The following is an 18,563-nucleotide window of genomic DNA, read 5'->3' as shown; positions in this document are numbered from 1 at the left end:
CCCTCCCATGGGCTTTTCAGTAAGAGAGGAGGATCTGAGTCCTTATTATTTTTATTGTTACTTGACAGCAGGAATCAGTTATCACTGCAGTGTGGTGGCTAGAATAACTTACACAGCCCTCTATCGCAGTACTAAGACTGGCTGTGCATATTACAATTTTCAGCCTCCACTAGGGTTGGGTCTGGTGCTGAGTGTTGCTCACTCAGGCATGCCACCCATTCCTCTGGAAGCTGCTGAAAAGGGAGCTTCCTTCCCTCTTGCGTCCTCCACCATGCTCTAAGGAATGCATTAGGGACCGGACTGACAGCCCCAGACCAGTTAGGGGAGATTGCCATCAGCCAGGAGAGGCCTGTCCTCTTTAAGAACCAAAGGCAAACCATTCCCCAAATAATCTCCATGGGAGAGCTAATCCCTCAACCAACTAGTTACTGCATAGCCAGAGGATATATCTGCCATCACCACTGCTGCTAGAAGAACTAGCTGCAAGATAGAAGAATCACCTAGAGGAGCCTCTATGAGGAACTAGGGAAGGACTAAGGGATTCTTCTTCCATGGAGTATCAAAGGAAATTATTTTGGAAGTATTTTACACAAGATGTGTCTTATATATGACCAACTGGGCTGAAACATTGCAGGCAGCCCTTTGCTAGAAAGTTGGTAATACATCCTTGCATAGAAATTCAATATAAAAATGATGCTGAGCTAGTGAAATTATATCCACAAATTTCAAGAGATTCAAAGTTATGGTTAATACAGCATCTTTAATTTTGGCACACTGCAATGTATCTGAGCTATATCTTCAGCAGTGGATAGATACTCCTAAGACTTGCCATACTGGAACATATTAATTTGGTCCATGTAGACTGAAATCTTGTTTCATGAAATGGCCTTCACTAAACCCTATTTTTCATACAGCTAGCCAACTGTGTAATCCTAAATCAACAAAAAGAGAATCCATTTGCTCAAAAAAAGCACTTGATTTTAAAGCTTTTCACACAGTTAACCTTCAATATATTTTCTTTACAGAGCAGGGTGTGCACTGTCACCTTCTTTATCACACCAGCAAAACGGGAATGTCCCACAGCACGGCTGCAGCCAGGGCTTCCACATAATGTTGTATAATGAGAGCTGTTGTGGGACTGGAGTCAGCGTCTGGCGATGCTCCTGAACAGCTCTTGCTATTCTGCTTATTACTGTGTCAAACAGGGGCTCAGTGGCAGGTGATAGAGGTTTGGCCTCAGACGGGTCTCTGGAGAGATCAAAGAGTAAAGGAGGGTCATGATGGGTTACACCTTCCCCAAAACATGGGCAAATTCCTCTTCCATAACACGCTCCAGCACCCTCTGGCTGGAATATTGGAGTCACATAATGAGCCTTCCACAGTGCACCACCTGGTAGGAGAGAAACCAGATGTAAGATGATGCAGATAGACATAAAATGGCATTAGAAGAGTGAAAGGTCTTTCAGCACTGAACATATTTTCAGAATTTAACAAGTAAAGTTTTTAATCCGTAACACAAGGTGCCAAGTTTCGCCTTCATACTGCTGGATGGGGTATTCAAAACTGGGTCCATCCAAACAGGATTAAGCCAATACTACCCCTCCCAGAGCAACTGAGCAGGGAGAACCTTGGTTTTGCACCCAATATTCTAGTCAGCATACTTGTGCCCGTAGCGTGTATATCAAAATATACATGCGGGACAGCAGCAAATTATTACTACTCTACGAGTACCTGCACTGTTCCTAGGTGGAACAACTACACACAGTCTCCTATCCTAGGCTTGTTGCAAAGCTAAAATCTATCCTATATTAATACTGAATGATACTATACATATGCTTTCCTAGAGATTGTAGCCATCATTGTTTTTGGAAGAACCGTTATACTCACTGTCTTTTTGGTGCCACCTTACTGCATGTAAATACATGCCACAGTAGTGAAACAGGAACTCATGCTCTGAGTGCTGAATGGACCCCTGCAGTAAAGGCATCAGGTTCCGGCCATCGATCACTCTAATGTTGATAGAGAGAATGGCAGTCACCAAACTGCAGTGAGCTGCAGGATAACAAGTTCTGTACTCGATTGTCATTGCAATTGAAAGCACAATTGCAAACTTACTTTTGGAACAAGGAACATTTATGAGAAAGGGGTGAATCTCAAACATGTAAAAGATTTATATGAACTATATACAGCTTAGGGATCTGAAAAAGTAGGCTGGAAATCACATGATAAACATCCAATATTGAGATCTAACATTAGGATCATTTTCAAAAAAGATTCCATATTGGAAATTTAAAAGGAGTGAATATGTTTTACAATTTCTGTACCTGTCCTGAGGCACTATCCCTCCAGCCAGGTAAGCCACCGTAGGGTAAATGTCCATAAGACTTGTAGGTTCATCAATAACTGTGTCTGCAGGTAACACTCCGGGCCATCTAAATATCCCTGGCACACGGATTCCTCCTTCCCAGCCTCCCATGCCTTTTCCACCTATTGTTAAATAACAAGGCAATAGAAGATATTTTAGAAATGTGAAGTGTTGCTTACTTAACCCGCCAAACATTATTGGTTTATCTTAGTTAAGCCTCTCGCACTTATTTCAGTTTTACCATGAGCCCATCCTCCTTAGGAACAAATTTAGTTGTTTCAATCCCATTAAAATGGATTTTCTTCAGCTGCCCCCTCGGTAGCTTACCCATCTACTGATTCCCCTTTGTTTTACAGAAAAGAGAATTGCCACACTGGACCATAGGATGGATCACATTTTATTACGTAGATGGTCACATTGACGCTTCCCTTCCCATTCACAAGTCAATGGATCGCCTTCGATTCACAATCATGTAACACCCTGTTAGAACTATAGCAACTGTTTAATATTGTACGAGTATTTAATGTGTCTTAATGGTTTTTAATGCAATTTAGCCAGTTCTTCATGAAGCACCAGTTTGAGGACCTCTGAATTAAAGCATTCCATCCAATCACCTAATTACCTATGTACTAGTGTATCTCCTTGAATTTTTTGGGAACATTTTAATAACATAAGAAAATAGATGCAGCTTTATCAATTCCTTTCACATACAAAAATCCTCTTATACCCCTAGTATTTTGAGCAGTCTATCTTTGATTAATTACTTGAGTAGTGTAGTCTGATTTAGGATGTGTTAATATTAATTTAATTGATCAATTATTTTATTTAAATTGATTAATTAATATAGATAATAATTAATATTAATAGTATGGGTTTTAGGCTTGTCAATCTGTTTGATCAGAAGATAAAAGTTCTTGTCCCGAATCAGGCTCCACAGAATTTACAAATGACCCTCGGGCGTATGACAGGAAGCTCACACTGAGACAGATATAGCCTTAAAGACTTTTTATTAAAATCAATAATAGTAAGTAAATGGTGAAATACTCAGAGTTACAAAGTTACAATTGCATTACTGCTATTTGAAAGATACACATGATAATATAGAATTATATGCAACAAAGCTTTGGTTAATATACTCACACTCTTCCTTGATAACCTGGTGGTAAGAAACACAGGACCAGCCTTGCAGTTCAGGTTTCTCAATTCTTGAGTGAGGGCTGCAGTGCTTAGAAAAATCTAATGCTAAGAGCTATCAAAACTAAATTAGGGTTTACTTGACTGACAAACTTAAAATCAAAACCTAACAAACAAACTAGGAAAACAACTTAGGGAAACGAAGCTTAGCCTAGTTCCCTTGAAACTTAACGTTTAAGAACAACAAGTACAGCCTACTAATATTAGCGGTTATCGTAGATAGATAGAATAGATAGAGATAGTGGAGGAGGTAAGTGAGAATAATAGAGAGGAGCGCTCTAGCGAGGCGGGTCACCTCTTTTATAGGGCATAAGTGCCGGAAATCCTTCCTCCTATGCCCAAATTTCATTCCTCAACCACAAAATGTTAGGATACGCTTACTCCATAGGCTAGTATGTTTGTGTGTATTGATGACATGTCCATACGCACATAAGTTCCCTTGTGGTGTACCTGTTAAGTCTGTGGGTACAACATTGAAAAAACCCCATGCCATTCTCCATTGTCTATTGGTCTAGATAAAAGGCATGGGTACTTATCTATTTAGGTAACAAGGTATAGGTCAACTTTACATTTCTGGGTAAAAGGTCTTAATATAGGATGTGCTAACTTTGCCTTAGCTTAACATACAGGATATGGCCTGTAGGTCTCTTGCATTACAGCCAAACTTACTTTAATATAAATCTATAAACCTATTACAATAAACCAAGTACTTAAACTATAAGAAAAGATTATATATGTATATATATATATATATATATACACACACACACGAAACAGCTTCAGATAATGCTCTACAGGCAAAATGCTTCTGAAATAAATGTAGTCAAACTTTACTAATTCTGGGTCACTGAGAACAAAAATGATGCTTAAAATTGTTGATTGGCTCTAGTTTTCAATATATGCTATTGGGTCAGTATATACGACCCTTGACTTGGGAATAGCGGAGGATAAGTGAGTTATAAAGGGAAGGGATCTCAATTTAAACCAGAAATGACTAAAATACATCTTTGACTGGATCTATGAATAAATCTATGACTGGGTTTGGACAGTACTTGCTTTTTAGGCAAAACAATGAATGATGCAATCTGAAGCTGGTATTGCATCATACATGATATGAATTGCATCATGTTATTCCTAGAAGTCATGGATGATGCAATCATAACGAAGCTTACATCACTCTGCCGAACAAATTGCCCTATATCAGCTCTAGAAATCATACAGTGTCATGCTCTCTTATTTGTCAGTGTTTGATTTTGCAAAGGGACACATTTCTGTTTAGCCAAAGTGAGCAGAGATGCCTCGTACTTGTGTGAACAGTGCAGATAACTTCTGCTATGTTTGTGGTGAAGTGACTTTTGCATCACAAAAGCGCAGTATAACCACTATGATTAAGAAAGCCTATCACCTTTATTTTGGCTGCAAAATTGGAGATCAGGACAAGAGGTGGGCCCCACACATATGCTGCAACACTTGTGCAACAAATCTTCGCCAGTGGTTGAACAGGAAAAGGAAATCTATGCCTTTTGCAGTGCCAATGATTTGGAGAGAGCCAACAGATCTTACCAGCAATTGTTACTTCTGCATGGTGCCTCCAGTTGGGAAAGGTGTGTCAAAGAAGAAAAAGTGGACTGTGCATTATCCAAACATTCCATCAGCTATACGCCCAGTACCCCACGGAGAAGGACTGCTGGTTCCTGATGCACCAGAATCATTCTCACTTGAGTCAGACGAGGAAGAGGAAGGGGATGAAACTTCTGGTCCTGAACCATCCATGTCACAGGACCCACATTTTCTCCTATCCTCCTCCTCTGAACCACACCTCATAACACAAGGTGAACTGAATGACCTTGTCAGGGATTTGGAACTACCCAAGAGTAAGGCAGAGCTGTTGGGCTCCAGACTACAGCAGTGGAATCTCCTGGCAGGTGATGTTAGGGTTTCCATGTTCCGTGACCGTCAAAAGGATCTTGTCCCATTCTTCTTCATGGAAGGTGATCTTGTAGCCTGCAACAACATCGATGGTGTGATGGCAGCCCTCAACATCGTTCACGATCCAGATGAGTGGAGACTGTTCATTGATTCATCGAAGACAAGTCTTAAAGCTGTTTTACTGCATAATGGCAATGTTTTGCCATCAATTCCAGTTGGTCATGCAGTCTATATGAAGGAAACCTATGACAACATGAAACAACTTTTGAGGTGCATAAACTATGACCAACATCAGTGGCAGCTTTGTGGCGATTTGAAGATTGTTGCTCTCTTGCTTGGTCTGCAGACTGGATACACAAAGTACTGCTGTTTTCTGTGCAAATGGGATAGTCGTGCAAGAGATTCCCACTACATCAAGAAAGATTGGCCACTCCGACAGTCATTGGAGCCGGGAGGAAAAGTGTTCAGCATCCACCACTTGTTGAATCAAGGAAGATTTTGTTACCACCCTTACACATCAAGCTGGGTCTGATGAAGAACTTTGTCAAGGCCATTGACAAAACACAAGCAGCTTTCAAGTACCTCCGTGGAAAATTTCCAAGGTTAAGTGAAGCTAAGATAAAGGAAGGTGTCTTTGTTGGTCCTCAGATTCGTGAACTTCTTCGAGATGATGCATTTGACCATGCACTGCGTGGCAAGGAAAAGACGGCATGGAAAGCCTTCCAGTTAGTGGCAATAAATTTTCTCGGAAACAACAAGGCAGACAACTACAGGTTGTTAGTGGAAAACCTCCTCAAGGCATACAAAAGCCTTGGTTGCAACATGTCACTAAAGATACATTTTTTGCACTCTCATCCAGATTTTTTTCCACCGAACTGCGGAGCAGTGAGCGATGAGCACGGCGAGTGATTTCACCAGGACATTGCAACAATGGAGAAACGCTATCAGGGCAAATGGAGCCCATCAATGCTTGCAGACTATTGCTGGACAGTGACAAGAGATGCTCCATTTAATGAATACAAGAGACAAGCCAAGAAGTGCCGAGTAGACACTGAATAGGACTAAACTATGTACATAATAGTTTTTTGCCTTTTGTTTCATAATAAATTTTAGTTATACAACCCTTTTGCTGATTTTTAGTGTTACATAAACAGGACAGGTGAAATATTATCATGTAAAGCAACCATAAACACATGGAAAGACCTAGGTTTACAATTTATGATTAAAACTCTACTATCTACACAATATACATAGACATAAAATGTAAAAACATAAATAACTTAGAAACAGTAGCCAATCAGTTGTTTTAATTGTCATATTTGAATTCAGCACATCAAAATACATAATAAATAGCACATTTTATCTCAGAAGCAGATGACTTCTCAAAAATTGTAGACCAGTGTAATGTGTGTCAGAAATCATGGTTCTCCTGATTCTATTAAGAAATTAGTTCTCCTCAGAAGGGAATATAGAAAATTGCTGAATAAAAGTTGGAGCATCAAAAGGCCCTTTGGAAGGAATTTGAACATGATGCCACAGAGAAAAAAAAATCATCTCTATTTTGGAAGTTGGTGGCAATGGGTATGACAAGATTAAAGTAAATATTGAAGCCCATATCCCCAAACCTTTGTTCCTTTCCAGAATGGCCTCCAATCTCCAAGTAAGTTACAATTTTGATAAACCAACAATATCATAACAAAGCTCCTAGGGAGGATGTTATTGCAACACAAGTTTGTAAGGACAGTATAAATGTGTGGGCCCCTGACCACTGTGTTAGTAAATTATTTACTAATATAAATAATACAGGAATTTCTCCCCTCCATGTTGGTCCACCAGTTATACTGTGCTTCTTTACAAAAAAGGTGACAGCAATGAGCCTATGAATTACCAACCAATTAGCCTTTTACATGTGATTTTTAAACTATACTAGAGATCTCCTATGGATATTAAAGGTTTAGGTAGAAAGTGGTAATTTATTTGCTGAGAAACAAGCTGGTTTCAGAAATGGCTGCTCTATCATTGAAAACTATTTTACCCTGTCACAAGGGTGCACTCACCACTAGTGGCATCTCCTGCTGGCCATCCTGGGGATTAGCTTTGGCCAGACGTGCCCTCCCTGGAAGTGTCTCTCTCATCATCCTCTCACCCTGTAGACCCCTCTTATTCCAGGAACTGCTGCTTCCTTTTCATGACTCAACCCTCCAGCTGAGTCACCATATGTGTTTCCTCCTTCCAGGGCAGGAAAGTCTCTCTTCACGAACAGGGTCAGGCAGTGCCCCACCAGTGTCTCTTCATCAGCAGCTGGTAGGGGTACCTGGACCGTCCCTCTATTCCAGGTCCCTTCTCAGGGGCCCTCTCACTGACAGGCAAGGTTTGACCTATCCCATACCTTGCTGCTTTTCCCCTGAACTTTGCCTACCTCTTTGGCTCTCCCCCTTCTCTGGGCTTGCCAAGCTACACTCTCTCCTCCCAAGGAGTAACTGTAGGCTTCTTGCCTCCAACCCCAGACACACCTCCCTTCTTCCAGGGAGTGACTGGAGACTCCTTCCTTCCAGCCCCTTCTGTTGCTAGCTTCCTGGCTTATATAGCCCCTGCCTCTTCCTGCCCAGCTGAGCCTCTTCTAATTAAATCCCTGCTCCCTGTATCCTTCTCCAGGTGCAGCCTGGGCAATTAATTGTGGGTGGACACCCCGTCACATACCTGTATTAATTTAATTCATAAATATTGCCCCCCCCAAAGAGGGGGAATTTTTTGTGGTTCTTATTGACCTGAAATTGGCTTTTGATTCCATTGATAGAGGTCATCTCTGGGATAAACTTGTGAGGGCTCTCATAGCTCTTTGGGTACTCTCTCCTCTGAGAGATCTTTATAGCCAAATGGTGGCCAAAGGTAGGCTATGGCAACGAGGTGAGCTAACTGACCCTATCAACATCACTAAGGGAGTCCAGAGTTGTTTATTGGCCTCTTTCCTATTTCACGTTTACGCTAATGAAGTTGTGGTGATTTTAGAAGTGGTATAGTGTTTCCCTCCCTGAAGTTTGCACCAATTTACATTGGCCTTTCTTTATGCCATGATTTTGCTGCCTCATATACTTCCGGGGTTCATGGGTATGTTAAAGGATTTTAGCTCTTTTTGCCAGCAGGAGTACCTGACCACAAAAGGGAGCTCCAAATCAAACAAATTTGACCCAGAAAACTAAAGTAATTTCCTTTGGCCACAGACCAAAGCTTCTTAAATGGGTAATTGAAGGCTATTATATTGAACAGGAACATTGAAACCTTTTTTGGGTATTTGTTTTACATATAATGGCTAATGGGATAAATCTATAGAAGAGGTAAAGAAATGAGCCTTAAGTTCTATGCAACTGGTGCTTTATTTTACATGGGTCCACAGGGATAATTTAATCATTCTGGCTTTTAGAGTTTTCAGGGATAAAATCCATGCCCAAATATTATATGATGTGGACATTTGGAGCTGGAAAACCTTTAATGTGTTAGAGGTTGTGCAAAAAAAGTTTTAAGGAGAGTGCTCCATTTCCCAAATTACCCACCATCTGCTTTACATAGGGAGATTGTACAATTTCAACTAGGGATCAGTGCCTTTGCATTAATTATTGGCATATGAATCTACAGTGTCTTCCAAGGCTTAACAAGCTTAACAAGAGAAGACACATACCCTAAAGTTCCCCTGGCTTCTGCAAGTCCATTGTTCTCTCCATTCTTTGGGCTTCTCAGAACTTGACCTGGCTAGGACCGCAGGCAAGGGGGTGAAATCTTTACTTAAGTTTAGAGCAGGAAATATTTACAGACAACAGGATGTTAGTTGTCCATCCAACAAATATGTCCCTTTGACTTTCTCATTTAAAGAATATTCATAGTTGCAAGAAATATTTGGATATTTCGAATAATAAGTTAAGGAGAGCCTTTACAGCTCTCTCTTAAACCATTCAATCAGCATATTTGGAAGGGAGGTACACTGATATTGAGAGATATAGTTGTCTTTGCCAAGGAGCTCTGGCCAGGTCAAAGATTTACTATGCTGTCTACTTTCTTGTCACTTGGAAATAAATGGTTAGCCGCATTCCTGGCTCAGATGCTTTTTACCACACCAGCTCAAATACCAGATTACTTTTTATGGGGAGAAATTTCTAGATTATATGGGTGGCTGCCATATTTTCCTGGTCAGAAGAAAAAAAAGTAGATGAGACCTAGATCTTTAATCTTTATGACCTACAATTTTAATCCTTGTTATGTTATTTCTGTATATCGTTTCAGGGGTATGATTTTAAAGGAGTAACTGATTTTGGGAGAAGGGTTAATCGTGTGTTTTCAATTTTTGACTTTTTAAAATTTGTATCTGTTTTATGGAGCACTGTTGATTTTACAATATGCCTTTGCTATGCTTTATGTCCTAACACTAAAATGCTATTTTAATAAATATGATTTGATTACTTACTTGCTGCCTATGGTACCATTAAATACTCTGTTGATTATATCAGGAAGACAATTTGCATTTTTAAGGAATTCACTCTGGATAACAATCCTCACCTTTGTATATTCCATTCCAGCCACCTAATTGGTCTTTTCCTCCTTGAGCTTCCAAGAACCCACCATGGTCAGAGGAAAAGTATGTGAGTGTGGTATTTTTCAAACCTTTCTTATCAATAGCATCCAGGACCCTGCCTGTAAATAAAAATAGTGATAAGAATGTACCAAGAAACAAAAGCAGAGCTAGGACTAGCAAAACAAATTTTGGCTCCAGTCCTACAAATATGCACACACTTAACTTTAAGCATGTGAGTAGACCCACTGAGCTCAAGTGGACTACTTGAGCAGATAAAGATAAGAATGTACTGAAGTGTTTGTGAGATCCGAACCTTTGCTTGTGATTTCATTGACACTTTTTAAATGCAAAGGAAAGTTATAACGTACCATTAGCCCATTAATTAATTATTATTATTAGTAGTAGTAGTAGTAGTGCCTATGAACCCTAGTCATGGATCAGGACTCTGTTGTGGTAGGTGCAGGACAAACACCAAGCAAAAAGATGGTCCCTGTCTTGGAGATCTTACAATTTGAGGGCACATCTACACAAACACTGACTGTGCAGCTAGCAGAGGTGTAAATCTACAGCTCTCCAGTATGCTATGCATTAGCTGTCTGTGTAGACCCTGCTGCTATGCAATGAACATTTCCTAGGCCACGCTGACATATTGCAGTTTGAATCAAGAGTTCGTCAATAGACAGTCCATAGTCAGTATGGGTCAGATTGCCAGATGCACTAGGGAACGGTTAGTGCATAGCAGCTGGATCAGCACAGACAATTGCCTGGTGGAGAGCTCACCGCATAGTAATGGTTTGTGTAGATGAGCCCTCAGCAGCAGACTACCACAGTGTAATCAGAAAAAATGACTCTCCTTTATGAATGTTGTGAGCATTTTAATTGTGTGTTAGGTTGTTAGAGCAAGTATCATTTGTTAAATCGACTTACCCACCATCCAGTCCATCTCCTCTACATTATCTCCATATAAGCCATACCTGCTCTTCCCAAGAAACAACTCCGTGGTGATGAGGGGTGTGTGGACATGTAGAAAGGAAACAAAGAGGAGGAACGGCCCATGCTTGTTTCTTTAAAAGAATTAATCTGTCGTCATTTCCTTGCAAAGTACCTTACTTTATACACATACTTCACTTTTTAAAAAATTCAAGTCACAGCTCTTTTGTGAAGGTAGTCTGTCATATTAATTTGGCTTATGTTTCAGTAACTAGAAGCTTATGGGGTTAGTTTCTGTGAAATCATAGAATTATAGGACTGGAAGGGACCTTGAGAGGTCATCTAGTCCAGTCCCCTGCAATCATGGCAGGACTAAGTATTATCTAGCCCATCCCTGACATGTGTTTGTCCAACTTGCTCTTCAAAATCTCCAATGATGGAGATTCCACAATCTCCCTAGGCAATTTATTCCAGTGCTTAACCATCCTAGCAGTTAGGAAGTTTTTTTCCTAATGACCAACCTAAACCTCCCTTGCTGCAATTTAAGCCCATTGCTTCTTGTCCTATCCTCAGAGGTTAAGAACAACCATTTTTCTCCCTCCTCCTTGTAACAACCTTTTATGTACTTGAAAACTGTTATGTCCCCCCTCAGTCTTCTCTTTTCCAGACTAGACAAACCGAATTTTTTCAATCTTCCCTCATAGGTCATATTTTCTAAACCTTTAATCATTTTTGTTGCTCTTCTCTGGACTTTCTCCAATTTGACCACATCTTTCCTGAAATGTGGCATCCAGAAGTGGACACAATATTCTGGTTGAGGCCTAATCAGTGCAGAGTAGAGCAGAAGAAATACTTCTCGTGTCTTGCTTACAACACTCTTGCTAATACAACCCAGAATATGTTCACTTTTTTTGCAACAGCGTTACACTGTTGACTCATATTTCGCTTGTGGTCCACTATGACCCCCAGATTCCTTTCTGCAGTACTCCTTCTTAGGCAGTCATTTCCCATTTTGTATGTGTGCAACTGATTGTTCCTTCCTAAATAGAGTACTTTGCATTTGTGCTTATTGAATTTCATCCTATTTACTTCAGACCGTGTCCAGATCATTTTGAATTTTAATCCTATCCCCCAACGCACTTGAAACCTCACCCATCTGCAAATTTTATAAGTGTACTCTCTATGTCATTAGCTAAATCATTGATGAAGATATTGAACAGAACCAGATCCAGAACTGATCCCTGCTGGGACCCCACTCGTTATGCCCTTCCAGCATGACTGTGGACCACTGATAACTACTCTCTGGGAAAGGTCTTCCAAACAGTTATGCACCTACCTTATGGTAGCTCCATCTAGGTTGAAGCACCAATATAGATCAGTAACTGAGGTGAGCTGCAATCATTTAAAATAGTCTGGTCTCATGAGGACAAAAAGTAATTCTATAAACAGAGCCTGGAAATTTTCTGTCCAAAAGTTGAAAATTTTGAAAAGTTCAGAGTTCCTGAAAACAGTAAATTATAAGGGAAACCTTCAGGCAGCCTTAACTTAAAAGGAAAATATTGGCACAAGAACAAATGGATACAGACTGGCTATGAATAAATTTAGTCTGGAAATTAGAAGGTGGTTTCTAACTATTAGAAGAGTAAGGTTTTGAGCCAGCCTCTCAATTGAAGTTGAAGAAGCAAATAACCTAATCGGTTTTAAGAAAGAGATGGACACATTTATGAATAGGATTGCATGACTGGGTAGCCTGTGGTGATGGACAGGTCTTGGCAGCCTGGAGATCCCTTCTAACCTGTGTCTTATGTTCCTAAAATCGCATGCCTCAGGGCTTCAACTGCTTACCAGTAAGGGTCAGGAAGGGAATCCCTCCCCCCACACCTCAGTGTGTGTGTATATTTTGTCTCCTTCCTCTGAAACCTCAGAGATAGCCCTGACTAGAGATGGGATACTGAACGGGGTGGGCAGTGCTTTGAGACAGTACTGAGAATATTTTTATTTCAGGTGCTTGTCTGATGAGTCTTGCTCATATGCTCAGGATCTCATTGATTTCTTCCTGACCCAACGTATGGCATTTTTCCCTCAGGTCAGACTGGCAAACCTTGGGAGTTTTCACCTTCCTTTGAAGCAAGGGGCATGGGTCACTTGCTAGAATAATCTTGGTATACCTCATTAAATCAATTCCCTGCCATTGCAGGAACCTCAGGAATTGGTGCACCTCACTCCCTCCTGTTCTGTGCCTGTGCCACACAAAAGTTTAGTCTTCCAAGGATTGTAATACTTTTATCTAATACTGGTTGTTAGTTTGGTGTTGCGGGGGTGATTAGTGATCTATGATATGCCAGAGGTCAGACAAGGTTATTTGGTGGTGCTCTCTGGCTTTAAACTCTATGTCTATGGCTTTAACTTTTGGAGTCAAGATAATAATTACATATAGAGGGCTCTACATCTGAAAGCATTATATAAAAACTAATCGATCAATCAATTAGATAATTAAACAATGTAGTGAGATATTCAAGAACTAAAATAAATATGGTCAAAATGAAATGTATTTTACCTTTCAATAAAAGAAATGGCCTCTCTCAGTATAAGGGATGTAGTTCTTTCTACCACCATTGGCTGTTCAGTAATTTCATGGCTTCTCATCATAATGCAGTCCCAATATCTTATGAATCCATAACTCGAGAACCAGGATGCAAAGAACAAAAAACCAAACCAAGCAAAGCAGGTGATTATTTTCCAGGTGACTGAGACCAAGCCAGTAAGTCTTGCTATTGCAAGTGTGAGTACAGCAAGGCCAATTGTCTGAGAGTAAAGCCAGAGTTTGGTTCTCAAGACTCTGTCCTTCTCTGGAGGTTGTGTTATTTGACAGTCATTCATTAGACTAAACGGCATGCCATAAAAATAATCAAACCCATGGTTTAAAGGGTGATGACAGTAGTCGTTGCGGGATTCACAGTTCACACCTTGATGCCACTTCCCTGAAAATATATATATTTTTAAATGTAAAGTTACAATACAATCATTTAAAATATTCTGCTCTCATGAGGACAAAAAGCAAAAACCACCTCACTAATAAAATTTATTTTTCCTCCTACAATAAGGCCCTAATTATGTAATCTGGTCCAAGAGGCCGAGTCTTTACACTCTCACGGGTCCCTCTGAAACCACTGGGGTTCTGCTTGGGTACACAGTCCCTCTTGCCTGGATTGGTTTAGGCCCTATTCATAGGCCCTAAAATAGGATCCAGTAATTGTGAACAGCCAGGATTTAAAGGGCAAGGCAGAAAATATCTGGCATTCTTGGACTTCTGCCAGCTATGAAAAAGGGGAAAGAAGTCCTTTTGTTACACAGGCTGAAACAACATTGTTCTCTTGCCTCTGTACCCTCTAGAAAGCCAACATAATGAATGAAGTAGGTTATTGTTCTGGAAAACTTAGAACAGTGTAGCAGTAGATCTATGTAGAAAGTCAGATGATGTGTGGGTTACAAAATGATAGGGTGTGATCTGGATATAAATATGGAGCCAATTATAAAGTGAAATAGGCTCAAGACCCCTTATACCAGTGAAAGTGACATCTTTTCTGGCTATCTGCCAAACAAGCCATGAGATGCTGGAGATATCAGTGTAAACCCTATATTGGATGTAAATAGCTTTAGTGATGAGGATATATACAGTGAATAGGCATAAAGAAATACTAGTTTATGGTACCTGTCCAAGCTCTAGATACTCTTTCCAACTGAAATAATAAAGCCATCATAAAACAAAACAACAGCCACTCCTCTCCCGTAATATATAATCATTACTCAGAGAAAAAGGCCACACCACAATCCAGCTCAATCCTCCCGCAAGGGCCCACCCAAACAGATGGGCTTTGCCGCATTCTCAGAAGATCACTAAATTCAAGATGGTTTGAACCAAGATATGGGGGCTGTGAATTCCAAATCCAAGGGGCCAGCCGCTCCCTTTCATCTATATTAAGGGAGTTCCTTGGGTGCCGCTGCTGATCGCAAGTGTGATACAGGGGGAAGTTCTAGTCCATCCGGTAGGCCATTTCACTGTCATGGATCAAAAACAATACCTTGAATTCCACTTTGGAATCCACGCACAACCAGCCCCAACTATGGAGCACAAGAGTAATGCACTTAGAGCAAGAATTTTGCTAAACAAGTGGCCCAATGAATTACTAGTGGCACACTAACTTCAGACTGCAATTGGATTTAAAAGTTTAGCCACACGCAGAGAGCACTGTAATATTGTAATACTGAGCTGACACGAGCAAGGATCACAACCAAAAGGTCTATATCTGAGAAAAAAGGATGCAGCCTCCTTGCTAGATGCAGATATAAAATGATTAATAGGTGGGTAAACACTATGATCAGGCAGTCTGAATTGCCCTCAGCCAAATACTCAAGTAGGGTGACCAGATGTCCTGATTTTATAGGGACAATCCTGATTTTTGGGTCTTTTTCTTATATAGGATCCTATTACTCCCTCTCCCCCCATCCCGATTTTTCACACTTACTGTCTTGTCACCCTATAGTCAAGGTATTTCCCAATACACCATGATCAATTCCACTTTGTGATGAAAATATAGGCATACTGTCTGTAAATACAGACACAGATATAATGGGACTGAATTTCAAAAGTGCTGAATGCTCAAATCTTTAGCTGAAGCTAATGGTAGCTGTGGGTTCACAGATTCTCTTAAAAAAAAAAACAGGCCCATAGAGAATAAACATATAAATAAGAGAAATAAGTTTTTGGCAGACATGCAGTAAGCAACATTGTGAAAGACAACTCAGACGCTTTTAACAAAAATATTGTCCTCAAATCACATTGCTGATCATTTAATAGCTGCTCTTGCTCTTCAGTTAAACCCATTTCAATTTTAAAGAGAGACAAAATATGCAGCCCTTAGACAATTAGAAAATACAAAGTTGGGTACACATCTTAAAAGAAATTGTGAGTTAATTTAGTGCCCAGCTAAATGTAATGTGGGCAGGAACTGTGCAAGATGCCACTTCCTTGACTTAATGGTCATGCATTTCAATCCTGCTATTTATTGCCAATGCTGCTTATGACCCCCCAGACTCTGTTCAACAAAGACTGGCAGTCTTGCTGAATTATATGATGCTTTTGATGTCTATGTTGGAACTCAAACTTGGGCACTCATGGGCAAAAAGTGAACACACTCTGCCATCTAAATCCTCAGAATGAAATGCCATGGGCTCCCTAAGGGATAATGTCTATGGTGAAGTACAGGAAACTGTATATGGTTTATGTCAGTGATTCAATACTGAAGCCAAGTGGAAGCACTAGGCAGCGTCAAATGTGATATTTATGAAAATTCTGAAACAATTACAGCATTTTCCCTCATATCACAAGGAAAATGAAGATTCTCTGTGTTACACCTGTTTACACCAGGAGGAGGGAGAAAAAGTGTTCTTCTTAACCTGTTTTCTAATGCCTTCAGGGCTACATTTTCAATATCTTCTGCTAATTTTTGTATTAGATTTTGAATGTACACAAATCAACTTGTGCATGCACATTAGATAGCAGATGTTTAATTTATGTGTGTAAATGCTGTTTTGTATATGTAGGCCAGAGTTTTTGCCTGCCCAGACTTAGGTATCCATATTAGGTTGGGTTGAGTCCTCTGGAAATTCAGTCTTGATAATTCTCTGTTTATGCTTTTTCAGACATCGCCCTTGTGGTGCGGGAGGTTAGATGAAGCATTTGAAGGAATACTATTTCAGGTCATGACTAAAAAGTGAATAGTTGTTTTAGCAAGTTGCCTTATGAAAACTGAGTGGCACAATTAGACAGGTACAAATGAAACTGACATCTTTATTAATCCCGTAAAAGGATGTTTTATCAGGGCTGTATTGAAATCTTGTTCAAGTACAATGTAGTATACTGTAACTTTTGAATAATCTTAACTCATGGTACCGCTATATGTGAAGGGCCCTCAGATGGTGTAAATTGGCTTAATTCCGTTGCTTTCAGTTGGAGCTGTGTCAATTTATACCAGCTGTGCTTCTGGCCCAAAGTGTCAAAAACCTAAAGGCACAGGCTCAAAATGTAACTCATTTGTACATGTTAATGTAATATTATTGGGAATCCCTAGATAGCACTATTACTGGTACAGTAACCTTGCAAGGTCTATTTAAATGAATGCATAGGCAGTTAGATCTTGGACAAGTGCTTGTGGTTGGGTGTGATACAGTTCTATTTTAAAGGTGAGCATATCATCAGTATCATATATTCTTTCCAGCTGAATGTCTTTCTGACTGGAATAGTTTCTTTGGTGCAGAACTAGTGACTACAGGATGTACCCGGTGCCAGATCATGCCAAGGTCCCAGGCCTCACTGAACACTGACAAATGCACAGCTGGAAACCAGTCTCACTCACCTGTGTGTTAATGTTGTTAAAATAGATATTAGAGTTACAAGAATGTGTTTAGACTTTATGGAATGCTTGTGGGATGCTACATGCATTAATTCTACCTATAGTATCTGTATCCCATGTTCTAAGGCAGGGATTGGCAACCTTTGGCACTCAGCCAGTGGTGAGCTGGAGCCGGTTCCCACCGGTTCGCAGAAACCAGCTGTTAAATTTAGAAGCCCTTTTAGAACCGGTTGTTCCAGGACAGCTGGTTCTAAAAGGGCTTTATTTAACAAAGGCTCGGGCAGCTGTCCACCCTGCCCCCGGCTCCAGGTCACGTACCCCTCCTCCCCTGAATGCTCTGCCCCCCTTATCCTCCCCGTCCCCTGCTTCCCGCAAATCAGATGTTCACGGGAAGCCTGAAAGAAGCAGCAGGCAGGTAAGCTGGGGCGGGCGGGGAGCATGAGAAGGGCTCCAGGGAGGCGCGGCGAGGCCCAGCCCAGTCTGGCCGAGCGGCTCCCTCCGGCCTGGCTCCCCTGGCCCTGGCCTGGCCCCAGCTGAGCATCCCCCCCCCAGCCCGGTCCCGGCTGAGCGCCCTCAGCGCCAGCCTGGCCCCCCGAGCCCCGGCCTGGCCCCAGCAGAGCACCCCAGCCCAGTCCCGGCACCAGCCTGGCCCAGCTAGGACCCCACAGTGCCAGTGCTGGCCCCGGCCGAGTGGCTCCGGTCCCGGCTCCAGCCGGGACCCCTACCCAGCCCTGGCCCCAGCTGAGCGGCTCCAGCTGGGACCCTGACCCGGCCCCGGCCGAGCGGCCCCGGCCCCAGCCGAGTGCCCCAGCCCCGGCCCCCCCAGCCCTGGCCCGGTCGAGCGCTCCGGCCCCCCCAGCCCCGTCCCGGTCCTGAACAAGCGCCCTGGTCCCCCCAGCCCTGGCGCCAGCCGAGCGCCCCAGCTCCGGCCCGGTCCCGGCCCCAGCCCCAGCCGAGCGCCCCCGGCCCGGCTCAGGCCCCGCGGCCCAGGCCCCAGCCGAGCGGCTCCAGGCAGCGTGGTAAGGGGGCAGGGAGCAGGGAGGGGGTGTTGGAAGAGGGCAGGGGAGTTCGGGGGATTGTGGGGGGGTAGATAGGGGTTAGGGCGGTCAGAGGGCAGGAAACAGGGGGATTGAATGGGGACAGGGGTCCCGGGGGGCAGTCAGGAAGG

General features: G+C 41.9%; 1 protein-coding gene across 2 annotated transcripts in view; it reads right to left on the bottom strand.

Annotated features, from left to right (window-relative positions):
• Positions 1 to 685: 685 nt before the first annotated feature.
• Positions 686 to 18,563, bottom strand: part of LOC123366009 (arylsulfatase D-like) — a 39,837-nt gene continuing 21,959 nt past the window's right edge. For both annotated transcript variants that reach the window (XM_045009072.1, XM_045009082.1), the window contains 6 exons: positions 13,540 to 13,963; positions 10,980 to 11,116; positions 10,037 to 10,171; positions 2,325 to 2,487; positions 1,888 to 2,009; positions 686 to 1,390 (listed from right to left, as the gene is read on the bottom strand). In XM_045009072.1, the coding sequence (XP_044865007.1) occupies positions 1,020 to 1,390; positions 1,888 to 2,009; positions 2,325 to 2,487; positions 10,037 to 10,171; positions 10,980 to 11,116; positions 13,540 to 13,963 (1,352 nt within the window). In that variant the 3' untranslated portion in view covers positions 686 to 1,019. The remainder of the gene's footprint in view (positions 1,391 to 1,887; positions 2,010 to 2,324; positions 2,488 to 10,036; positions 10,172 to 10,979; positions 11,117 to 13,539; positions 13,964 to 18,563) is intronic.

The sequence above is a fragment of the Mauremys mutica genome, chromosome 1, assembly GCF_020497125.1.
Source record: "Mauremys mutica isolate MM-2020 ecotype Southern chromosome 1, ASM2049712v1, whole genome shotgun sequence".
Classification (NCBI taxonomy): domain Eukaryota; kingdom Metazoa; phylum Chordata; order Testudines; family Geoemydidae; genus Mauremys; species Mauremys mutica.
Note: the sequence above shows the minus strand (reverse complement) of the source record. Positions and strands in the feature narration are given on the sequence as shown.